General features: G+C 42.0%; 1 protein-coding gene across 1 annotated transcript in view; it reads left to right on the top strand.

Moving 5' to 3' along the window:
* The first annotated feature begins 366 nt into the window (after positions 1–366).
* Neo1 (neogenin 1) overlaps positions 367–26,192 on the top strand; it is a 108,634-nt gene continuing 82,808 nt past the window's right edge. Inside the window, exon 1 of the mRNA XM_090321599.1 lies at positions 367–820. Within this exon, the coding sequence (XP_090177725.1) occupies positions 688–820 (133 nt within the window). The 5' untranslated portion in view covers positions 367–687. The remainder of the gene's footprint in view (positions 821–26,192) is intronic.

Genomic DNA, 26,192 nt, shown 5'->3' with positions numbered 1-26,192 from the left:
GGGCCGCGGGCGGGAGGCGGGGCGGAGGGCTCGCTTCTCCGGGGTTTCCCTGACGCCAGCGGCGGCGGCGGCGGCGGCGGCGCCTGGCGCGCGCCCCGCGCCCGTCCGCGGCTCGGGAGGAGGGGGGAGGGGAGCGGGTAGGCGCCGATCTCCCGCGGACCGCGAGGCGGCGGCAGGGATTGGAGCGGCGCACGCGTACGCGCGCGCACGCCAGGGCGGGAGGTGGGGGGGGGGCCCGAAGAGGCCGGGAGCGGGGGCCCCGGCGTGTGAGGCGCGCGCGCGTGCGCGGTGGGTGCGCGCCGGCCCCGCCCCCACCCGGCCGCCCGTCTCCGCCCCCCTCGCGCCGCTGTGTGCTGTGTGGAGCCGGAGTCGGCGGCGGGTGGCGGCGCCTGGAACCCGGAGACCGAGGCGCACCCCCGCCATCGCTGCCCGCCTCCCGTCCTCCACGGGCACCCCGCCCCGGCATGTCCTGACGTCCCTCTCTGCTCTCCTCCCCCCTCCACTCTGCAGGAGGGAGGCGCCCCTGAGTCTCCGAGGGTCTCGTCGGTGGGGGCCGCGCGAGCCGGGCCGGGCCGAGCCGGGCGCCGCCTGAGGGGAACCGGGCCCGCGGTGAGGGACCGGCGGAGGCGCGCGGCGGGGACGGGGCGGGCGCTGCCAGGCGCCGCGGCCGCCGCTCTCGGGGACGAGATGGCGGCGGAGCGCGGCGGCGCCCGGCGCCCGGGCGGCCCCCCGGCGGGGTCCTGGCTCTGCTGCCTGCTGTGGCTGCTGCTCGGGCGCCCGGCCGCGGCCGCCAGGAGCGGCGCCCCGGGGCCGGCGGCAGGTAAGCGGAGGGGCTGAGGGGGCGGGAGTCGGGGAGGGGGGGCGGCGCGGGCTCGGGCCCGGGGCGCGCGCGCGCGCTCGGCGGGGTGGTGTGGACCCGGGCCCGGAGTCGGGGCGCAGCCGGCGGCGGCGACTGAGGGGTTGGGGTTTTGTGTGGGATCCCGGAGGAATCCCGACACAGAACGTGCGGGAACTTCTCCGCCTCGGCTCCCGCGGGCCGGGGTGTGGACGGAGCGCCAGGCCGGGGGCCGCGGGGAGGGCCTCCGGGGACCCGGGGTCGGCTTTGTACCCGGAGGCAGGTTCACCCCTCGCCGCGCTCCCCCCCTCTCCCCCCCCACCCCCCGCTCCCTCAGGCTCATCCCACTTGTAAGAGTGGGACATTCTTGTGCTCGCGCAGGCACCGGTAGAGGCCACCACTACACACCTCATTAAATCAACAGCAGCGCGGCCAGATTCATTAATTGTCAGGAGAGAGAGGAGGAGGGGGGAGAAGGCGGGGAGGGTGGGGGGCTCTCACTCCCTCTGTGCCCAGCCCGGGGGGCTTCCCAGCGTCTAAAGTCCCGTCCCCTCCCCCCCCCCCAGGAAAGCGCGCTACTCCATGCTCAGCCTCTGGTGGTGCACGGATTGCAGCCCGGGAAGTCTGCGGGAGTGGGGAGAAGGGGGTGGGGGTGGGGAGAAGGGACCCTGAGGGTCCCCCCCTCGCCAGTGGCGGGTGTTGACTTAACCCCAGAGGATGCCTTGTGGGGGTGCTGGTGGGGAGCATGGACCCCCCCCCACTCCGTGATTATTGGGTCTTTTCGTGTTTCCGTTATGAAATGTCTCTTATTTTTTTTTCTTCTGGGGATTACAACTGTTGTTTACAGCCAGTTAACCACCCTTGACCCTTAATTCATTGTCTGACCAAGCGTCAGATTTTTTTTTTGCTGTTGTTGGTGGTGGTGCATTATTTCCAAGGGACACTATATAACCCGTGGAATCTCAAAAGCCACTTTCGCTTTTTAAAAAAAAATTTTTTTTTTTTGCATTTCATAGACTACTGAAATCACTTGCATTCCTCGTTTATTTTGAGGGGCCCTGTGAATAAACCAACAAAACGTGCAAACGTCGGAGACACCCAGCATTTGAAGGGCAAATTACTGTGTACTTTGTCAACTTTGTTTGACCAAGGTGGTGTGCCATAAAACTTGAGGAAACTTTCACTTACTTTCATGATGTAAAAGAAATTTTTTTTTTTAATGTTCTGAAAGTCATCCGATTAGGGCACAGTGGCACTTGTTATTGCTAAGCTGGCCATTGTTTCCTTTTGGTTATTTAAAATCACCTTGCAATGCCACTTTGGATGATGGGATTTTGCTTTCCTTTTTGAAAGATCTGTATGTGTGTGGCTTAGGTTGAGGACACCTTTAAACCTGGAGTTCCAGTGTGCTACATATGGCTGGCTACATTAAACAAAGGCTTAATGTCAAATTAGCATCACTTGAGAGATCAACTTGTCCAACGTTTAGGACACACCTTTGGAACCTGAAAATGAAACTGGATTTATCTATCTTGGAAAACAAGTTTCTCTTCCTGTTGGTTAATATTATGTGTAAATATATATACAGTCACATATGTGTTTGTTGTAGTATGTAGACTTTTTTGTTTAAAAGTTTTTCAGTACATTTTGTTAAGCATTGGCAATTTTATCAGGATAATAAAAATAATGTAAGTAGCATATTATGCTGTTATCTTAACATCTGTTTCAACATGAACTCAATCGATTTATTTTGCACTGAGGAGTTACAAGCCTTGTGCTCTCTGCCTTCATGAAGTTTGTAGTCTGGTGTGTAGGTAGGAAAAATAGCCATTTAAGTAATTATGTAATTAAGTGCTTGTGATAAGTGCTACAAAGGAAAGAGGCTTTGAGAAAGAGTCTGCTGGAGTGACTTACCTAGGCTATCAAGGTGTTCCAGAAGAAGTGAGATCTCAGAGGTGATAGGGTGGAGGTAAGGAGGCTCACAGCTCATTAATTAGTGGTGTGTCTAGAACACAGGACTGTTAACTCCTTTGCCTCATCACCAAAGGGAAAGGTGGAACTGCAGCTTCTGTTAGAAGGAATGGAAGAGCTCACAAGAATGGAGAGCTGATTATTAAGTAGCAGCTGGCAGCCAGAACAGGCTGTGTAAATCAGATGTTGTTTGTCAGTGGTCTCATGTATGAATGTATGTATGTCTGTAGAGAGATATACTCAGAAGTCTTTTTGTATGTGTTTGGAGAGTGGAGATGTCAGTAGTATAAGGTGGAGGAAAGTAGACACCAGAGACCAGAGGCTAAATGAATGTTTCCAGCTTAGGGTAGACATGTGATGGTAGAGTGAAACAAAAGGCTAAGGAAGACCAGTGATAGAAAGTGGTCAGCAGTGGTGGCTTGGAAATGAGTTGGCATTTAATCTGGCTTCAGGAATGGAGGAAGGAAGGAGGAGCAGATTTCTGAAAAGATTTGTAGGGAAGATGACTTCACTGAGAACCTAAGCATTGCAGGTCTTTTTGGTTCCAGGTCCACATCCTTTACTGAACACTCTCTAGCTCGTTTTTGGTGATGTAATTCATTACCTCACAAGGCTGTCTATTCCTGTTTTTGATCACTTCTGTTTGGAGATTTTGCTTTGTGCAGAGCATTTAAAGTAATGCTCACCCTTTCCCACTCTTCTTGAACTTTTTCCTCTTCCCTTGCTGTTACCAGCATCACCCTTTCATTTCATTCACTGATAACTTCTCTACCTGAATTCATTTTTTTTCCATATTTTTTTATTGTAATTAGTAAAAGGGTTACATGATATTTGCCAGATAGAAGGTGCATTAATTCACATACATTGATACCCTTTCACATGTCTTGGTACCCATTTCCCTCCCCCCCCAGACCCCCCACCCAAATTCATTTTTTTTTTTTAGACTTTTCTTGCACCTAGTCATTGAATTTTAGTTTCTGAAGTTTATCTCATTATCTCTTTGTCTTCATCTGCTACCTGTAAGTAAGGGACTCCCAAGTGCAGTCTTAGGGGCTCATTATTTTCACCAGGCACCTTACTGTAAGTGGATCTGAAGGTAAACTCAGTTCTTCTCTTCTCTCAGACTCCCCTCATCCCTTTTTTCCAGCAGTAACAAAAACAATGTCTGGCTCATGTTCATCCACTCACTCAAATTGAGATTTAGATCATCTACTTTCTTGGTTTTTCTTCCCCAAAGCCAATAAATAGCTTTGTTGGTTTTACCTCCTGGGCGTCTCTTCCATCTCTTTACTTTTTCATCTCTGTCCTCACCTGGGTTAACAGTAGTGACTTTGTATTAAATTTCTTGGCCCTTTACTATTACCCTCTGAAAAATCTGTCTTCCCCTTAGAATCAGTAAACTTTGAAATAGTTACTAGCATGGGCCTCCTCTTTATAATCTCTTACCTAGTGTTGAGAGATTGAGAGACTCTTGAATTCTTTTTTTTTTTTTTTTTGATAAGTAGTTAGTACTTGGGTGTATGTCTTTGTTTTGTATTTCCTCTTTAAGGTATCATTAGAAATTATATATATTTGCTGCCAATTCTGGGCCTTGAATTCAGGGCCTGGGCTACTGTCCTTTAACTTTTTCACTCAAGGCTGGCTCTACCACTTGAGCTACAGCACTACTTTCAGCTTTTTGTGGCTAATTGGAGATAAGAGTCGAATAGGCTTCCTGCCCAAGCTCTCTTCAAACCATGATTTTTAGATCCCAGCCTCCAGAGTAGCTAGGGTTACAGGTGTGAACCACTCACGGGTACCTGGCTTTGAAAATGTCCCTTTTTGGAGAGAGGGGGGACTGAGGAGGAGGTTTGATACTGGGATTTACTTGGTACCTTGCTTATTGGTTAGTGCTCTATCTGAACCATATCTCCAACCCCTGAAAATGGTTTTATGGGAAGAATTAAAATTCAGTCAGTTGGTTCTTTCTATAGACAGAACTTACGATTTAATTTAGACACCTATTTTGGGGGGCTACTTATACACAACGCTGTGCACTTTGGAGATAGATACTAAAATGAATTGAATGTATTATCTGTCCATGGGAGGTCTTTGGTCTGATGGTAGGAGATAAGAGGATAATAGGTAACTTGATTTGGAGAAAGTGTCATTAGGGTTCTTGGAGGAAAGCATCCTGGGTGTCATTGTTGATCAACTGTAGTATTACTCCCCCTCCCCCCTGCATCTTTAGTCCCAACCCAGTTTCATGAAGGGAAGAGGCTAGAGTTCTCAAAAAAGGGGGGAGTGGTTTCACATTTCTTATAGGTGATTACTAGAACATTTGACCACATAAGGGTGTGCGCAATGGAGCCACCAGGATTCACCAACCACCCTGTCTTAGTTGGATTAGTTCCTGGTGGTAGCTGGTAAAAAATCACTGAGGAGTCCCCGGCAGAGTGCACTTAAAAATTTAGAAAACAAAACAAAACTGGGTGCCCATGGATCATGCCTGTAATCATAGCTACTAAGGAGGTGGAGAGCTGAGAGCTACTGAGTGACAGAGTCTAGGCCCTGAATTCAAACCCCAGGACCAGCTACCCCCCCAAAAAAAGTAAGATATATAGAAATTGAATAAATTAAATATAGAATGTTTTTCTGCTGCAGAATAAGTGATTTAAAAATCATTTCTGAGGTCTAGTTAAGATAAAAATATAATACAAATTCAGACAGAATAATTATGTTTCATGCATACATAATTTTTATTGATAGCATAATTAAATGTATCAGCTAAAGCTTGAGAATTTCTTTGACTCATTTTGAAAGCCTTTGACATTTGAGGTAGGGTGGTGACATGGTTTTGTGTGTGTATGTGTGTGTGTGCGCGCGTGTGTATGTGTTTGCCTGTGTATGAGTGCCTATGTGTGTATATATGCACCTGTACTAAGGCTTGAACTCAGGGTCCAGTGCTTGTGATTTGCTTTTTTTTGCTCAAGGATGGTGTTCTACAACTTGAGCCAGCTTTTTGGTAGTTAAATTTTTGGTAATTAATTTTGGTAATTTGGTAATGTTGTAGACTTTTCTACCTGGGTTGCTTTGAACCTTATTCCTCAGATCTCAGCCCCCTAAGTAAGGTAGAATTAGAGGAATGAGCCACCAGCATCCAGCTTAAGGTTTTATATTTACATAGTGATAATATTTTGTATGTAAAGGATTGTGTCTACAATTATTTTAATGATAATCTGTTTTATATGCCTTACTTACATAGCACTTAGCCTTTTTTTTTTTTTTTTTTTTTTGCCAGTCCTGGGCTTGAGCTCAGGGCCTGAGCACTATCCTTGGACTTTCTCAAGTGTAGAGCTCTACCACTTGAGCCTCAGCACCTCTTCTGGCTTTTTTCTATGTAGGTGGTACTGAAGAATTGAACCTGGGTCTTCGTGCATGCTAGGCAAGCCCTCTACCACTAGGCCAAACTCCTGGCCTCATCACTTAGCCTTTTTTTGCACCTTACCTCCAGAATATGACTGAAGACTAGGGAGTAAGACCTTTTTTTTTTTTTTCCTAGTCCTGGGGCATGAACTCGGCCTGAGCACTGTCCTTGGGCTTTCCTCAAGGCTAGAGCTCTACCACTGAGCCCACAGCATCACTTTGGGCTTTTTCTGCGTATGTGGTACTGAGAAATCGAACCCAGGTCCTCCTGCATGCTAGGCAAGCACTTTACCATTAGGCTAAACTCCCGTCCCCAAGAGAAATAATTTCTATGCACCAAAACAAATAAGTTTCTCAGGGTCCTGTCTTTAATACTCATTTCTAACCAACAGGATAGTCTGATTTCTAAGCCCACAGCTGGTCAGAAGTAGGTAGAAGGATTGTCTTGGGAATGCTCCTGATAACAAGAAGTTGTGACAGTTGCAAGGAAGGGAACTTAAAATCTGGCATAAAAGCACAAAATCTTCTACAAACAGAAACAATTGTCTCAGCCAGATAGAGGAAATTTGCCTTTCCTGTCTTACTGTTTTACTGTTAATCAATGTGGCCTGTTGCTGGCCTTTTACCCATCATACGACACACATGTTTGCTCATCCATCTTCCCTCAGAAATCTCCAGTCTGTCTCACCTCAAATTAGTTTGTGTCCTGGTGAATGCCTGAGGTGGGAAGAGGGCTATGAGTAACAGAGGAGGTAGCTGGCAGAGCCTGGTTCCTGTTCCACTGATCTCTATGCCTATGGCCATGGCATTTATCTTTATTGACAGCATTACTGAGTCTGATTGCTTAACTAAGTTCGTGTATTTTTAATTTGGTGGGGGAGGGTAAAGTTAATTACTGATTTGATTCAAATAGTTCTAAAGCATTATAAAATCTGGTAGCAAAAAGTGAAGCCATATACTCTAAACATCAGTCCTTAGGCATAATCACTTTTAATAGTCTTGGACTTTTATATTTTATATAAACTGTTAAATACGTAGTTTATCATATAACAAAAATAACAAACTGGACTACACGTTATTTTAGGATCTCTTTCCATGTGGATAAATAAATTCATCATAGTTGTTTTGATATCCATTGGAGGTTTTACTTTATCATAATCTGTTTAACGGATTATGTTTAACAGATGCTCCCAGATTTTTATTGCAAGCAAATGATGCAGTGAACTTATTTTTTACAAATGTTATTGTGATGATGTACAAATGTACTTTGAATAATTTTGTAGATATGGAATTGTAAGACAAGGTAACATATGTTGATTTTTTTTGAATTATCCAAAGTGATAAAGCAGGTTGCCTGTGGATAGGTTTTTGAGAAACCTGTGTATGTATAAGTGGTAGAATAGTGCTAAAGCAATGTTGATTCTTTCCCTAATCCTTACAGTCTTGGCATGGTGCCTTTTGGAGTGCTAGGCAGGGAGAGCAAAGGCTTTCAAAGATAATTCTGAATAGTTCTTCACCTCAAACGACATTTTAATAACTTACAACCACCCCATTGGGCTGTGGTAAACAACCATTGAGTTAATATGTGTTCATGCTGTAGAAGAGTGTGGCTTATCTTATTAATAAAACATAAATTATATCATACTTTTTATTATTATATTCTAGATGGCAAGACTAGCCGAAAAGACATGAACACTAGATAATGCTTATATATAGTTGGCTTTATATTTTTATCTAGTGGCTTTCTGTAATTAAGTTGCTAAATGAATGAGTTTATGGTGTAGGAGGGTAAGAGTTTGATTTGTTCAATATTTTGGCGGTTTCTGGGGGGATGCACTTGTTTTGAAGCTAGATTTTTTTTTTAAAGTGGGCAGTTAATTAATTATTTTTGTGGGTCATGGGGCTCTAACTCTGGGCCTGGGCACTGTTCCTGAGCTCTTCAGCTCAAGGCTGGAGCTCTACCACTTTGAGCCACATTGCCACTTCCAGTTTTCTGGTGGTTAATTGTAGACCAGTCTCACGGACTTTAGTGCCCTGGTTGGCTGGGTTTGAACCACAATCCTCAGATCTCAGCCTCCTGAGTAACTGGCTCCTGACTGCTCCAGTTTTTTTAGTGCCTAAAAATTAAAGTTATCATTATATATTTTTGAGACTTTATTTTCCAACAAATGTTATGGTTATCATGGTGTGATCATTGATTTCACTGGAGTTGGTCCAAAGCCACTGATGCCCAATCCAGAACAGTATGCCTTGGGAAGTCCTGAGTAGTTAGTCTGCCACCTTGTGAATAAATCCTTGTTTCAGAAACAAACTTTTGGAAGCTTTTTTCTGTTTTGTGTGCTGGTCCTAGGGCTTGAACTCAAGGCTTGGGCACTATCCTTGAGCTGCCTTTGGTCAAGGCTAGTGCTTTACCCATTTGAATCACAGCTCTGCTTCCAGTGTTTTGGTTGTTCATTGCAGATAAGAGTCTCACAAGACTTTCCCTGCCTGGGCTGATATTAGACACCATCGTCAGTTCTCAGCCTCCTCCGGATCTAGGAGTGTAGGCATGAGCCACTGGTGCCCACTGGAAGTTTTGTAGAAGAGTAGTAGACTTACTCATTCTTCATACTGTTCTTAGGCATTTAGTTTCATCTTCTCCCCCATCCCCCTTAGTCATGGAAGTTTGTGGTAAAAAAAAAAAATACCATGAATGCCATTGTGGTAGTAGGCAGGCAGCTAAACTCTTTCCATACTCATAAATTTTTAGACTCTCTGCACATGCAAAATAGCATGGTCAGTTGTAAAATCATTTTCTTTCGGAACTCACTAGATAGTATTCCCTTCCCAATTCAATTTTGTTGTAATATCAACGCAGCTGGAAACTAAGTAGCTATATAAGTGTTTTCTGCATATGTGTGTGCATGTGTATGTGTGTCTGTGTCTGTGTATGTATATGTATACATACACATGAATACACAGGCTTGGACCCCAGTGCAATGGTGCTTAGAGGTGGGAACTTGAGGAGTGATAGATGGTGAAAGCTCTGTCCTCATTAGTTGATTAGTCCATTAACCCACTGATAGGTTCATAGCTTAATAGGCTTTTAGAGGTGTAGAAACTTCAGGAGGTGAAAGAAGTAGGTTACTGGGAATGTGCCCTCGGTATAGTTTGTTCCCTTTCTCCTTTTTCTTTCTCCTCTCCCCCTCTTCTCTCCCTTCTCCTAGTAGTTGTGCCAGGGATACTAATCATCTTGGGTCATCTCAGTCCTTCAGAGGTTGAGATGATGTCAGATGTGGGCTTCTGGCCGGCCTTGTGAGTTGAAATAGTCCAGGTTGCTTTTGCTCCTTGGTTGTAGTGCTTTGATATCTTAATCTGCAAGCCTAAGGGGCAGGTAGTTCCCTCCATTCCCCCCCCCCCCTCCTCTGGGTCTGTTAGAAGCTGTATTTATCTCAGCCTCTCTTGAGCACTAGTCGTTTTTAGATTGTGCTGATTTCTTCTGGACAGAAAGAGCCTAGAAGATCAGATGTATCCCTCCATTTTTTTCATGTCTCCATTTTTCATAGCCTTGATTACCTTCTCACAGATACTTTGTATTTAATCCAGTTTCTTCAGGCTTTCTTCTTGCCTTTCTGAATTCTCTTTGCTTTGTGTTCTGTGAGAAAATTTCAAACTTGCCTCTTTTTTTTGGTCTTTTTTCTTTGTCATGTGTGTTGGGTTCATTATTGTCCTTATTGTATTTCTTTGAGAGGTTCTTCAGTTTGTTATGTGGTCTAAAACACCCTTTGCTTATTTTAGATTGTTCTCTTTTCATACACTATGCTATTCTCTTAAATTTCTTTGCGATCTGTGGTTGGGAATTCTAGCCATATCCTAAAATTTGTTATCTCCCTAAATTTTCCATAGGGTTTACTAATATTTTTTGCTGTAATGGGTAGAACAGTCATTCTAGCTTCTAGGTCCTTTCAAGTGTGTATTTAAAGGAGGTTGATGGTGGGGTGGTGTTGATTGATGCGCTGTGTTGCTGGTTGATAAGGACTCTTGAAGCTTGAGTGAGTTCCTTTTCTGTATTTCAGGTGTGGCAGGAAGGATTTTTTTGGGGGGAGGAGGCTGCATGTTTGCCTTTCTCAATCCTCATTTTCCTAATTTGCAACGACAAGGTATAGTGTCATACAACTGTAGGACAGGGACATTTACTGCTGAAGGTATTTGTTTTCAGTGCTAAAATGCAATAATTCTAGTTCATTGCCCATATTGGTTGCAGAGCTAGCGGTGGAAGTTTCCCTTCTTCCCATGCTACCAGTTCTCTCTCGGTAGATGAACACTGAGGCCCTGGAAGCCGTGACTACACAAGGAATCACCACCTAGTTGTGCTAATACACCCAGCTCCAGATACGTCTCCTATTGAAGACCTAATCTTAAGACAGGATTATGCACTGATGCGTGTGTTTGCTTTCTTTTAAATTAAAACCCAGAATCTCATTTATATTTTCTGCTAGTTCTTCCTTAATTTGCTTTCATCATAACATTGTTTTATGGTATACTAGTAGTGCTCTTTTTTTGATAGTTGGAGGGTGAGCTTAGGGTCCTTCGCTTGCCTAACATGCACTCGACACTTTGAGCCATACCTCTAATCCTGTGTTGCTGCTCTTAATTTGTTTGGGCATAAGAAATGTCTCCTCATGGTTCTGAACATTTGTAATATTGAAGACTTGCTATTGTTCTGAAAATGTTTTATTTTCCACAAAGATCATCATATTATATATTTTTGTTGTTTGTGTCTTTTTTGCCAGTTCTAGGACTTGAACTCAGAGCCTACACACCGTCCTTGGACTTTCTCAAGGCTGGCACTCTCCCACTTGAGCCATAGCACCACTTCCGGCTTTTCTACATATGTGGTACACCCAGGAATCAAACCCGGGTCTCTTGAGTATGCTAGGCAAGCACTCTACCACTAGGCCAAACTCCTGGCCCTGTTTGTGTCTTTTTGAGACAGGGTCTCAACCATGTATCCCATGCTTGCCTAGAACTCCTGTTCCTCCTGCCTCAGCCTCCTGTGTGTGCACCATGTCCACTCCTCATGCTTTTAATGGTTTTTCTCAACTATGAACTATCATTAGAGTTTGGATTGTGTTCCATGAAAGCCTGGGAAACTCCAAATCACAGTACATTTCAAAGTAAATAATAGTAAACCTTCATTGAGTATATGCTGCATGCTAAGCTCTGTGCTGGGCCTGTTAGGCTGAGACTCAAGGTCCTGATAAAATCTACATTAGTTGCACTGAGATAGGGAGAAAATAACATGTAAGCAAGTGATCTATACCTTGCCTTACCAAAAAGAATTTGGAATGCTACTTAAAAGATAATTAACTAGCCTTACCATTCATTTTAATACATGCAAGAAAAAGAGGCGTGTGTGCATCTGTGGAGAAGATGGCACTGCGGTGGCAGTGATAGAAACCTTAGACAGACTGCTTTGAGAACTTGAATTTGGATTTTGGTGGAGGGAAGTTCATGGAGTTAAAAAGTATTTAGGCGATAAAATCAATTTTGGCTTTAGATATGGTAAGAGAAAGGGATATGTCAAAAATAATTTGTACAGTAGCATGGATAGTGCCTTTCTCAGGAAAGAACTACATTTTGGAGGGGCAAGACGAGCATAAGTTTAATTTTACATGTATGAATTTGAGACACCTTTGAGTCATCCAGGGAGCGGTTGCCTACAATCTAGTATAGTGGAGGATACTGTCTGTAGATTAGTGAGCCATCTGTTTATAGAGTATGGTTGAGTTGAGCATAGGCTATTATAAGACAAGAGAAATGAGTGGAGCAGTAGATGCACACTGGAGTGGGCTGTTTCACAAGGGTCCAGAAAGCAGTACCAGATTCTGCTGCAAGTTAAATATGGTAGAAGGCAGAGAATGTCTTTTGCACTTAGTCACTCATGAGCCATTGGTGATATTACTGACATTTAGGTAGAATTTGGAAATAGATTGAAGATTAAAAAGGAATGGAGGAAATGAAGACTGGAACATTCCAGAAATTTAGCAGTATATGGGGATGACTGAATGTAGTGGTTGAGGTCTAGGTGTAGGGTCTGTGTGCTTGTATGGTTGTGTGTAGGGATGTATTTAATGGACAAGACTCTTGAGTGATAAAATGGATTGTGAGAACATGGAGCTCTGAGCGGAAGCGTAAAGATTTGCATTCAGTTGAAGAAGAGACAATTCCAGTCTTTAACTGGAGGAAAGGTGCGTAACCTTCAGGTGCAAAATCTTCGTAAGGAAATGAACACCTGTGTGCAGGTGGGAAATAGTTTTGATGATAGTTAGGGTACTAGCTAACCAGGTAGATAGGGTCGCCTGTACCAGTACTAATATGACAGCCTGCCTGAGTAAGGAGATCAGACAAGGCTGTAAATTCTGTGGGGACAGCATTGTTTTCTATGCCTTTCATCCCATGCTCTGTAGGGGTCTGTAAACACATTGGGGATTACAGGCTTCAAGTAAACAGTTGCCTAAAGGCATTTTAAATGAAAAAAGATTCTACTGTTTATGCATAAACAGTAACTACTGTTGACTGACTTGAAGTTTTGTAGACTAATGATAAAATTAGTAAATAAGGAAGTAGCTTCTATAACAGTGTTTAATTCACCATTTCAACAAATCTCTCCCTATAGCCTACTAAGCTTTTCCTTTAATTAAGTATGTGATATACACGGCACATTTTATTCATTTGAGGACTCAGTCCTTGTGTAAGCAAAGGTAACAGCCAGGCATGGTTAAGATAGATTAATGCAATCACAATTTTACCCAAGCGTCTTCTCTTATAGACATCTTTCTCTAAAAACCTGTTGTGTCCAAAAGTGGGAACTTCTGTAACTAATTCCTAGGCTAATTATCTAGTTTATTCATCTCACTGTTATGTAGTCCTCTGGTTTCTCATCCGTTCTGATCTATCCATCCCTATGGCCATTTTGTTAGTCCTACTCATGAGTAAGATAAGGAGAGGAAAAGCAGAGACTCTGGATACAGTCATGGCTAAAGGGACATTCTCTTGCTTGTTAGCTTCTTTTTCTTACACTGTGAGAAGTGACTGCCATCTCCCCTCTCTCCCTCCTCTGGTCTGGGCCTGGGTGTTATCCCTGAGCTCTTTCACTCAAGGCTCCTGCCCTACCTCTTGAGCCGCAGCACCACTTCCAGTTTTCTGGTTAATTGGTGATAAGAGTCTCACAGTCTTTTAGTGCTCTGGCTGGTTTTGAACTGCGATCCTCAGATCTCAGCCTACTGAGTAGCCAGGATTACAAGCATGAGCCACCACACCCAGCCTGCCATCTTTTTAAAATTTATTATTACTTTTATTTATTGCCAGTCCTGGAGTTTGAACTCAGGGCCTAGGCACTGCCCTTGGGCTTTCTCAAGGCTAGCACTCTACCACTTGAGCCACAGTACCACTTCCGGCTTTTTTTTGTGTGTATGTGGTACGCAGGAATCAAACCCAGGGCTTTGTGAATGCTAGGCAAGCACTCTACCACTAGGCCAAACTCCCAGTCCTGACTGCCATCTTAATATTAATGCTATAAATGTATTGATGTGTTGAAGGTACTCACAGGTGATCCTTAGGTTATGGGGACAGTTAACTGTTGTCCCAGGTAGGATTTTGCTTTCATGTTTGTTGTAGTGGAGGTATATGGCAGGAGTACCTCTTCTCTCATTAGTCTTTATACTTATCCCTTCTTTCTTTTCTATCCATCTTTATCTCACTCCTAGATATTTCCTTTTCTCCTTTCCTTTCCTCTCCTGCCACTTTTTTTATTTGTTTGGTTTTTTTTTTGTACAAGCATTTGAGATGCTGGCATTCTATGACCAAGATAGGTAGACTATAATTAATCAGTGTCAGGCAAGAAACAGGCCAGATAGAGAAAGGCAGATTGTGATCACTGATATGTCATAACTTATACGATCAGTGATATACCATAACTTATATTCCTGCATTCTCAAGGACTAACACAGTGCCTGATAATATGTCTCCAGAAACAATTTTTGCAAAGTATTTTAAGTTTTCACTTTCAGTGCTAAGGAGCGAGCTTGTCCTTGCTAGGCAGCAGATCTACAACTGAGATATATTATCCTCAGCCCTTAATAGTTCTTCTTAACGAGAGTATTTAAAAATAAAATCATAGCCAGTCCTGGGCTTGAGCTCAGGGCCTGAGCACTGGCCTTGGACTTTCTCAAGGCTAGAGCTCTACCACTTGAGCCTCAGCACCACTTCCTGCTTTTTTCTATGTATGTGGTATCGAGGAATTGAACCCGGTCTTCGTGCATGCTAGGCAAACACTCTACCACTAGGCCAAACTCCCGGCAGGAGGAGACATTTTAATTCATCATCATCATTCTTTTTCTTCTGCTGCTGCTGCCGCTACCACCACCACTACAACCACTACCACCACCACCTCTTCCTCCTCCTGGTCCATCTTCTTCTTTTGTATGTGCCAGTACTGGGTCATGAACTCAGGTGCCTGGGCACTATCCCTCTTAGCTTTTTTGTTCAAGGCTGTCACTTGAGTCACACTCCTTTTGGTCTTTTTGTTGATTAATAGGAGATAAGAATCGTATGGACTTTTCTGATTGGGCTGGCTTTGAACCAGGATCCTCAGATCAATAAAGCAGCTAGGATTATAGGCATAAACCACTGATACTCAACTTATCTTTATGCTTTTATTGATGGAAAAAGTGAGGCTTAGATTTAGAAGTAGGTAGTTAAGTGCCTGTGACTTGGCTAATTAGATAAAACAGAGAGGTAAGTGAAAATAATATACAATCACAGCTTCCTATCAATCCTAAGCTAAATAACCAGCTTGGCTTTGGAGAAGGGCCTTTTGTCTTACTTTTGGTACATGCCTGAATTGGCTGAATAGTGCACTGTATAGAACATGCAGAATCATATAAGACATACTTTCTGCCCTTAAGGAACTTGTATAATGTAACAAGACAATGTGTAAAAATTACTGTCTCTTAAAATGGTAAGTGATAAAATGCCAAGTGAGTTATATGCCAGCTTTATAAAATGGCACAGTACTAATGGTCCATCATTGGAGAAGATTGGGGATGGGGAAGTTGGGTCTAGAGGAACGATGATGATGATTCTCCATTTGATAGAGATAGTGGACTGTATAGCTCTCAGTAAGAGTGTGTGTGTATGTGGTGTGTGTGTGTGTGTGTGTGTGTGTGTATGTGTATATGTGTGAGAGAGAGACAGAGACACAGACAGACAGACAGACAATTCTTAGAGCTGAGAATTTTTCCCCCCATTGGCAAGGACCTCCGAGATCATCAGCTGATTTTTCCCCCTTGCTTGGCCATTACCATCTCCCTTTCTTTCCTACAACTTGCTTGCTGCTAGGTTCTAGAGCATCACGTTTTGGCTTATAACACATCTATTTTTTCTTAAGTCTTTGTTCCTTCTTGAGGGAATGCTGCAGGATACAAGATGCTATCTTAGAAAAAGAACTGAGAGATCATGATAAGGGTAGAAACACAAGTATGACTAGTAAGAGGAAGTCTGTAGGCTAGGTGATCTCTTAACTCCACATAGCAGTTCTTCAACCACATTTTCAGGCTGTCCTAACTACATTTTAACTGGCTACATTTAAAAAAAAAATCCCAAATTATACTACCAGTTATGTTCTCCACCCTCCTCAATTTAGGCAGAATAAAGGCCTGTTTCACAGAGCACACATAAGTAACTACAAGGACGCTTATGTGAATGAAGTTCTGCTGTACAGCCTGGGGATCTGCCCTGATTTAGGGTGCAGCTCTTGGCATCTTCAAATAGTTTATGTTCTCTGAGGAAAACATTCCGTCTATTTAACTAAATTTAGTAAAAATGAATTATAATTCTCTGATGGGAAATAGATGCTTACACTCATTTATTCACTTAAGCATTATTGAGTAGCTTACATATGTACAAAGCACTGTACTATATAATGGAAGATGGGAAAAATATTAAGCTGCTAGGAATGTGGCTTAGTGATAGAGTGCTTACCTATCTTGCATGAAACCCTGGATTCAATTCCTCAATAGAAAAAGCTGGAAGTGATGCTGTGGCTCAAGTGGTAGAGTGCTGGCCTTGAGTTAAAAAAAAAAAAAAAAAGAATCTCAGGAACAGTGCCCAGGCCTTGAGTTCAAGCCCCAGGACTAGCAAAATAAACAAACAAAAATATTAGGTAGAAAGTGATGCAAACTGTAAAATGCCATCGACAGGTTTTGGGAAATTTAAAAATAAGGATATTACTCAGAGTAAGCTTTCTGGGGATGATAGACTTGAGCTAGTCCTGTGGCTCTGGCAGCACAGGTCCCTGAACAGGATCTGGGTGCTGACTCTGGCTGTGGATGTGTGGAGAGGCAAGTTGGGTGTTTTGTAGGTGATTGTTCTCCTAGTCTAGGAGTTAATATAACGGGGGAGGGGCACTTTCAGCTTAAATTAAGTAGAGAATCCCTGCTGAAGAAGCGAGAGAATGATACTAGTTTTCTTAGAATGATTTCAGTTGTATGATTACAGTAACCATGGTGGATGTTTGAGCCTTGTATAGATTTAATCAGTTTGAAATGTGTTGTTGTTTTTCCGGGATGACTTCACTATGATTGAGGAGCAACAGTGTAATTGTTGGGGCTTCCATCTCTACTCCCCTCAGTTCACAAAAGGACCCTATTTAACTTGGATAATTGCAGTGCTTCCTCTGTGGTCCTTGGGAGGTGCAGGGATGCTGTAGAGTAGGGTGTGACATGGCCAAGCTCTTGGTTACCCAGCCACAGGTAACTCTGTTTACATTAATACACAATTTCCTATATTTTCCTCATATCTTTCTAAACCATCTCTTTTCCATGCATGCCTACTCAATAGCCCTGCTGGGTGTTTCCAGGCTCTTCTCTGCCTGGTTTTCTCACCCACAAAGCACTATGTGCCAGAGACTTTTTAAGAGTGTGTTATACACTGTAAGTCATTTATCTGTGGATTTATATCCAGTTAATGACAAGCAGGAATCTGAACTCAGGGCAGAATTGCAAAGTGCGAAATAACGTAGCATTCCTCTCTTTCTAGAATGCCTCCCTTCTATAACATGTGTGGCTCCTGCTCATTTTGTTTAGTTAAGCTACTTCCCTGTCCTAGAGAGAAAAGAAAGCTGATCTTTTTAAAATTTGTCTTGAAGTATTAGAACAAAGAGATTGTTTTTGATTCCTATTGTTACTGGTTATGTTCTGCCTCAGATCCTTTACTTTGAAGAACAGAGATAGATGTTGCTGGAAAAAAGTGATGTGTATTGTAGACTATTATGCCACATAAGTCCAATATTGTGGCTTTATGAATACAATATGCATTTTAAAAATCCTGGAATTAGAACATGCACTAAACACTTTTTGATGAGAAGAGCAATATTTTTATTAGTAGGTAAATTGCTTGCGTTTATTCTTGTTATATTGAAATTTTTTTTGTTGTTCATGGGGCTTGAACTCTGGGCCTGGGCATTGTCCCTAAGCTCTTCAGCTCATGGCTACTGCCCTACTCTTTGAGCCACAGCACCCCTTCCATGTGTTTAATATTTTTAAATTAAGTATAAATGGAATAGAGGTAGAGATGATGATTTTGTAAATGCAGATCCTAAGTGAACTATTTAATGTTAACAGCGATTTTACTTTTGTTTTATTTTCTGTATTTTTATCAGTATGGGAATATATCCTTGGTTTAGACATCTTCCTTTGTCTTGTTTTCAGTGTATTTGTGCGGGTCACATATATTTTTAACTTGTGGTCTTAGGGTTTTCTCATACACATAATCAGACAACCTAGTTGTGGAGGTGATCTTTCACACAAGTATCTGTAGTACTTGAATAGTTTCCCTTTAATACTGACTGTTAGTGTTGGAGCTACAGAGAGTGAATAAATTTCCTGGGAGGAAACAATAGTAAAATATTCAGGAAGTTGTTAGGAAATGAGAACTTGTGTCCTTGTTCAAACAGATAAGCCATTGAGACCATTGTGTATATCCAGTCAGTTTGTATTAGAGGAAGGAACGAAGATTGGGCAACTTTCTTCAACTCGTGTTGGGGACCTTAGACTGTAGAACGATGAAGTATCAGTGAATACTGTTTATGGAAGAGAAATTTCTCCAAGCAGAAGTCTTTCAAAATTGTTTTCCCTTCTTATTTTTTGAGTGTTCATGGTAAGGGGTGAAAAAGAACTTTCTGAAGTCAGAAAGTTATGTAAGTAACCTGGTGAAGCAGCTGTTCTTTAAGACCTGTAGTAGGTGGGGTGCTTCAGGAGTGTGACAGAAGGGAAGAGTGTGTGTTTCCCTTTTGGTTCCACCAACAGTTTTTCTTCTTCTCCACACTCTTCTTCATGTCACCTTTAGACTGTTTACAGTCCTTAATTTTAGCTGTTTTATTTTTTTCTAAAGTAATACCTTGCCAGCCTGCATTTCTCCTTTTATTGAATGGAATTGGTTTACTAGCTGTTTTATTTAGCAAGAAGAATTTATCGGCTGGCTTTTCCCCCTCAATGTATTCTTGGCTGAGGCAGTTACTCTTAAGCAGGAAGCTCTGGGTCTCTATGGATCCAGAGCTGCTCCAACACTGTGTTCAGTAGTTAGATATTTCCGTAAAATTTGCCATATTGAGGTATTTTCTACTCCTGTTCTTCAAAAGGACCCCCAGATTGAACGTGCTTTTAAACTTGCCTTGAGGTAGGTTTGGAGTGACAGGCTTGAAAGCTATCAGGATGAAGCATAGTGAGGAAGCAGAGCCAGTGTATGTGCTGGCCTGGGGTTCAGAAGCCAGGCCTGCTTTTAACTGAGTGGCAAGCCTGGTAACAGGAGATGGTTTGTCGCACCCAAGGTGGTATGACATTACAGTGCTGTAGTCATCCTTAGATTTAAAGACTACGTTTGCAAGTAGTGTTTCCAGTAGCAATTTGAAGTAACTCAAGAATTATCCCCAGATAATGTACTTTATCTAGAAGTTTAGACATATAATGCTTTTTAAAAGTTTGAGAATCATTTTGCAGAAAAATTTGAAAAGCTAGCAGGTTAACTGGTGGACTGAGATTAAAGTCTTGCTGATCAGAACAGTTTGCTGAACACAGAATACAGCAGACATATCAGTCTTCAAGTTACTGTGACTTGGGAGCTTGACAGCTTCTTGGTGTGGTGGGGTGATTCTTTTCTATCCTTCCTTTTCTCATTATCCTCTGACATCTGTCTTTGTCCATCTTTTCATTTTAATCTCTTGTTCTCTTTCCTTTTTAATCCACAGCTCTCACTCGCTTCGAGGATTTTTGAGTAACTAGAATGTGCATAACTACATTTAAAAATTGTGTTTTAATGTTCTGTTCTCTTTAAAGATAATTGGGTGTTCTGCATGTGCCTGGAGACAAATTTACAGTTAAATAAATGTGTAATGTTCTGAGAGCCAACTGTATCTAGCCTGTGGTTAACTGGCTCAGGTTCAAAAATGCTTAAATTTGTTTTAACTTTTTCTAAAATTTCTTCTAATTGAACTGCCTTCTCAGCGCTGATAAGAACATTTACCAGGAAGCTGCGTAAGATCTGCCACCTGGTGGTGGGATGTTGAAGCACATGCTAAATATTAATATAATGGATTCTTACCTTGGTGGGCATTTTACTTAGGTTTAGACTCTGCCTAAGCTCTTTCACTATGTAGTATTTTATTTTGAGAAAATATTAAATATGACAGATTTTGATGGACTAATAGAGTTCTGTCTACTTCATTAAATAGGTCTTGTTGAATTATGAAATTAAGTTTTAATGAATTGAAATAAATGAGTTTGAAAACATTCTTCCTGCTGGGTGCAATGGCTCACTTTTGTAATCTTAGCTACTCAGTAGGCTGAGATCTGAGGATGGAGGTTCAAAGCCAGCCCGGGCACTAAAGACCATGAGACTTATCTCCAGTTAACCACTAGAAAAATGGGAAGTGGGGCTGTGGCTCAAGGGGTAAGGAGGTAGCCTTGAGCTGAAGAGCTCAGGGGCAGCACCCAGGCCCAGAGTTCAAGCCCCATAGCCCACAGAAAGGAAAAAAGAAAAAAAAACCATACTTCCTCTAAATTTTGAAGTTAGGAACTTTTGTTGATTACTCCAAAACTTGTGGGTAGTCATTGAGTCCCAGGAGAAAAAAAAAAAACCAATAGATTGATAGGATATGTTTGTTTTTTTGTGGGGGGGAGGGGAAATTCGGGGGGTGGGGGCGAAGCGTTTTATTGATTTACGTTAAAACAGAAACTACTTTTAGCAAATAGATTACTAATATAAATAAATATTATATGTGTTAGGCATAGAGATCAAAACAGTGACTGACGCAGAAACATTTCTTGCCCTCATGGAGTTTATCATCCAGCTGAGAAACAGAACAGAGTGGTAAAGAAACTGTGGCTTATAGTGTCAAGTGCTGTAGAGGACAAGTATCCAACAGAGTGAGTTCCCCCAGGCAGCCCCCAGGTCTGAGCTCAGCTCTGCAGTGGGAAGGAGGCTGCCAAGCATGAAGAATCGGAAGATGAGGATGACTAGAGTGATCATGGAAGAAGGGGGATCGTGTGTGAATGGGAGCTGGAAAGAAAGGCTATGAGTAAACAGCTCAGGGCCTGGTAGGTGTGCTAAGGACTTTGGACTTGGCTACAGGACTAATGGGCAGCTGTGGAAGTATGTAGTTAAGGAGTGTCAGATTAATGATAAATACATTAGAGCAGGACTGGACCAGGAGCAGGTAAGTCGAATAAAATACCCTTCTGGTATCTGTAACTTGGAGTAGTCTGGATTCGCTGTGCTACCATTTCCCAAGTTGTGGATCTGCAGGTTTCTTCCAGCTCTACTACCACGGATGCATCTACCATTCATTGCCAGTTCTTTGCCCCAGATCCTTACTAACCTTTGTTCAGCTTTCTCCTGAGTACAAACCCACGAGTATGGTTGTCAGATCATAGGGTGTATGTATAATAAAATTTCACCCGTTGTGGCTTATTTATTTTCTAGGATGTTCTTACTCATACTCCGGTCAAGGATATGTGTGGATTAGCATCTGCTCATGTTCTTGCCAGTAGTTGACAGGATTTACCTTCCTGAATCTGCCCTCTGCTATCCTGTAAAGTGCATTTTTGATTGCTTACAGGTCTGTCCGGGATTTAAGCATTTAGCTGTCTACATGTGTGACTTCCCTCACGAACAGCCCAGCCTTACTTTTGTGTCTCTTGTTGATTTCAGCAGCTTTTTGTTCTTGGTAATTTTCTTGCTGCTTTTAGACATGGCAAATCATTTTTCCTTGTAATATTTCTTTATTTTGCTTATGTTGTGTTTAGACCCATCCCATCACTTACTCTTTTCTCATTTTTTTATTTTAGTGGCAATAAATCTTATAAATTGGCTGGGAGTGTGGCCTAGTTGTAGGGTGCTTGCCTATCATGCAAGAAGCCCTGGATTTGATTCTTCTGTGCACTTACGCAGAAAAAGCCAGAAGTGGTGCTGTGTCTCAAGTGGTAGAGTGCTAGCCTTGAGAAAGTCCAAGAACAATGCCAAGGCTCTGAGTTCAAGCCCAGAACTTGCAAAAATAAAAACAACAAAACCCCTATAATTTTATCTTGTTAATAACATGGTGCTTTGAAATATATATGTTCTACTACTTGAGCCACATCTCCAGCCCTGCAATTCTTGATTAATTGGAGATTTAGTTTTATTGGCTGGCTTTTTGAATGGTAATCATTCAGATCTAAGCTTCCTGAAAAGCTAGGATTGCAGGTATAAGCCATTTGCCCCAGACTGGGGACTGGCTTAATTGAACTAATTAATGTATGCATTATTTCATATACATTCTTTGTAGTGAAGGCACTACTCTCAGAGATTATTAAGCTATAAGACAGAACTGGAGGTATGGCATCAGTTATAGGAAGAAAGGTGAGAATGTGAGGCCCTGAGTTCAAATCCTTGTATTGGGCCCAAAATTAAAAGATCATTCATTCATTCATTGTTATAACTATAGACACCATGTTGTATAGTAAAGCTCTTGAACATATTCTCCCTATCTAACTGAATTGCTTTGAGCAATAGTACCCAATTAATAGTCACCACCCTTCTTACACTCTCTACGATGAGTTTAACTTTGTGGAATCCACAAAGAAATGAGATCCTGCTGGGCTCAGTGACTCACACCTGTAATCCTAGCTACTCAGTAGGCTTAGATCTGAGGATCGTGGTTGAAACCAGCCCAGGCACTAAAATCCATGCCTGTGAGACTCTTACCTCCAATTAACCACAAGAAAAATGGGAAGTAGGGTTGTGGCTCAAGGGGTAGGCTGGTAGCCTTGAGCTGGAGAGCTCAGGGACAGCCCCCAGGACTAGAGTTCAAGCCCCAGGACCAACAAAAAATAAAATAAAATAAAATGGGAGATTCTGTTCAGCAGCCCTGGGTCTTTATATCTTTTCTTCTCTCTTATAGTCAAAGGATTTCACAAAAAAATAAATATTTTTGAGTCTTTGCTATATTCTAGACAGGCTCCAGAACCAGATACACAGGGGCCGCAGCCGACCTATAGAGTGACAGAATGCCTGCATTGACTGCAAAGTGAGGAAATGAGAGCATGCGAAAGTGTGCGGCAGGAGTGGGTATTGGGTGATGGAAGGATCATTAGTTCAGTTTAAAAATCTAAGTTAGCGTATTATAAAATTAACTGTGCATTGCAGGTCTCTGTTCTCTCTTGTGTATGGTAGATTCCTTTAACCACCACTGTGAACAGAATACATAGTAGTTTCATTCCTCCAAATCTCTGTAGTCAGCCCCTTTTTCCACTTCTGACCCTGGCAGCCACCAATCTATTTGCCACCCCTATAGGTTTGCATTTCCAGCATGTCTTCGAAGTGGAACTGTACAGTATACAATCTTTGGAAGCTAGCTTCTTTAAGCGTAATAGTATGGAGTCTTGTAAATACCAGTTTTTACAGTATTCCTTTGCAATCCCAGATACTTAGAAGATAGATGGGGACAATTGCAGTTCAAAGACAGTCCAGGTAAAAATGTTCACCCCATCTGAACCAGTCAGGCATGGCAGCTTATGCCTGTAATCCAGATATATGGGAGGCAGTGGTAGGAGAATTGTGATCCAAGTCTGGCCAAAGAGGAAAAGCACAATACTCTTAACTGAAAAGTAACTAAAGCAAAAAGGTCTGAGGCATGGCTCAAGTGGCAGAGCACCTTGTCTATCAAATTTGAGTTCCTGAAGTCACATCCAAGTATGTATGACCAAAAAAAGCATATACATACTAGTACTCTGTCTTTTCCAGGTAACCGTACATACTTTTCTCCAACTTGCTTCCCCCCCACTTAATTCTAGAGTTCTCTTTATGATAAAAGGTTAGCTTTACGTATAAATGTACAGTACCTCAACGTGTCAGTGTCTCTTATTGACAGACGCCAGAGTTGTCTCTGGGATACAAGTAATGCTGCAGTGCCATTTTTTATTTTGGTCAGTGTACTTTTGGAATAAATTTATAGGTTATATGATTGCTAGATCAATGAGTGAATGCATATATAATTTGCTAGATGTTGCAAATTTCCCTTTTTGGTAACTGTAACATTTTGCATTCCCATCAGCCTGTTTCTCTACACTTTGTCTAGAGAATATGCTATTAATATGCTGGTATGACAGGTGAGAAATTGTATCTCAGTGTAGTTTTAATTTGCATTCCTCTTATGAGATTGAGTCTCTTTTAAAGTGATTAGGGATTTTCGGATTTTATTTTTTTTAGTAACTAATTCTGCGTCTATCTGAGAATAATATGCAGCAGTGTAGAAAGGCTTATTTCACTTGCAGAGATGTGTTTTATCTACCATTGGTTGTTACAGATGTGACTTAATTGTGGGCTTTCTGGCATTGGTGTCCTATTCTTGGAGTACTGTTAATATCTGCCTTGAGTTTTAGAGGCTCCTTTCTTTTTCCTAAGAATGTTTCACATTGGATGCATGTTAAGAAATTTAGAGTTCAATGGGTGAATGACATTTTGTTGATTTAATCAACAGCTTACTAATAGAGGATTGTATTAACGCATTTTGAAATTCAGTTTATTTCCCCCAGTAAATATGTATGATTGGGTTGAATAATTACAGCACCTAGTGTACAGGGTCTCCAAGCCTGTAGCAAGATTTATTTTGGATTGAGAATTTATGCATGCACACCATTCTTGGTAGAAAATAGCTTTGATAAAATTCATTATTAAAGGATTCTCAGTTTTATGTTCTCTTTTGCATATAGTTAAATTGCGAGATTGTCCTATGGGATTTCATTAATACTACTTCAGTTAGTAAAGCTGCTGACAGCAAAAGCTTTTATTAAATTATTCATGTGCTGTTTATTTTCTTTGTGCAAGAATGAATGCATCTTTATTCAGATTTTTTTCTAGCTGAATTTGGGAATCATTTGTTGATGTATGGTGGCATACTTCAATCAAATCTGTAATGTTTTTTTCCATGAGGAAAATTCTCTGGTATTTTAAGCAATTTCAGTTTCCTGGAAGATAGATGATTACTGAAGAACAAATGGAAAGTTAGTTGAAAAAAAAATGCAAAGTAAGGGCCAGGAGTTTGGCCTACTGGTAGAGTGCTTGCCTACATGCATGAACACCTGGATTCAATTCCTCAGTACCACCTACATAGGAAAAAGTCAGAAGTGGTGCTGTGGCTCAAGTGGTAGAGCTTTAGCCTTGAGAAAGCCCAAGGACAGTGTTCAGGTCCCAAGTTCAAGCACCAGGACTGGCAAAAAAAAAAAAAAGGCAAAATAATTACTCTAAAATGCTTCTCTTTTTAAGATGTGTGTCATTGAGTTTATCATTTTGTCCTTTTATCACCATCTATACTTAGCTCATTTTTATATGTCAAGCACTTTGAACCTTGATTTTCAATCTTCCTTTCTGTTTCAGGTCTAAAATTCTATCTGCTTGGCTTACATTTCTAGTCACAGTTTAATTCTCTATCCTTATCTCCAGTGACTACTTTTTCATGACACTCAGATATCAGTTTTAGTCGCAGTATCCTGCTCTATTCATTGTTCAGTGATGCTATAATATTAAAGTAATACTCATCTCACCATCATCTCTTTCTCTAGTCATTCCAGGTTTCTCACATTACACAGGTGCTATCTCTACTCATTTCCATTCATTCCTGTTTATTTCCGCCCTTATCTATCTTTGGTACATTCAACTAGAAAAAAAATCAATTTTAAATATCTGTTTTCCTTCCTTTTCTGCTGTAAAGATCACATTGCTATATTCATAGTTGTGTGGTGTCCTCCTCACCAGGACTGTCCCCGGGTCAGCAGAGTGTGGTGGCCAGAGTACCTGAGTCCCTCAGTTTTTCTCAGCGCCCTGGTCATGTCTCCCACTCTGCATTTGGGGACACTCCATAGGCTTGGATGCTTGTTACTTCTGAGGGCACAATTAGAAGACGTGCCTCCAAGGTAGGAATCTGCCTGTCTGGCTTCCTCACAGCCAGTAGCTGCTCAGTACAGTAGAAGCAGACAACAGACCCTTGGCTGGTCCATCCTCTGTGTATACCTAGCAACCGTGTGCACTAAGAACTTCAAGAGTCTCCAGGTAGTTCTTCTCTGTCTGAGAAGTACTCCTATTAGGGGCCGGTTCCCATGAGTTTGACTGCTAAGCCATGCTCAAAGACAGAGGATTGGAGCATTCGGATAAAATTAAAAAGAGCAAAAGAAAAAAAAAGAGAAAAGAATTAGAACAGAGCATGCGAGTTCTCTGGTATACCAGTAAGAGACAAAACTTATAAATCTTGAACATAGAAGAGGAAGAGGCATAGAAAACATATTCACTAAAGTAATAGGAACATTTCCAAGTTCTTAGGAAGATGGTTAGCCACATGTAAGAGTCCTTTTTGTTGTTGTTCTTGGCTCTGGGGCTTAAACTCCATTTCTGATATTTGAGTGGTTAATTGGAG

This window comes from Megascapheus bottae, chromosome 30 (assembly GCF_031878675.1).
Source record: "Megascapheus bottae isolate mThoBot1 chromosome 30, mThoBot2.hap1, whole genome shotgun sequence".
In the NCBI taxonomy this organism is placed as follows: Eukaryota; Metazoa; Chordata; class Mammalia; order Rodentia; family Geomyidae; genus Megascapheus; species Megascapheus bottae.
This window is presented reverse-complemented; position numbering and strand designations above follow the sequence as displayed.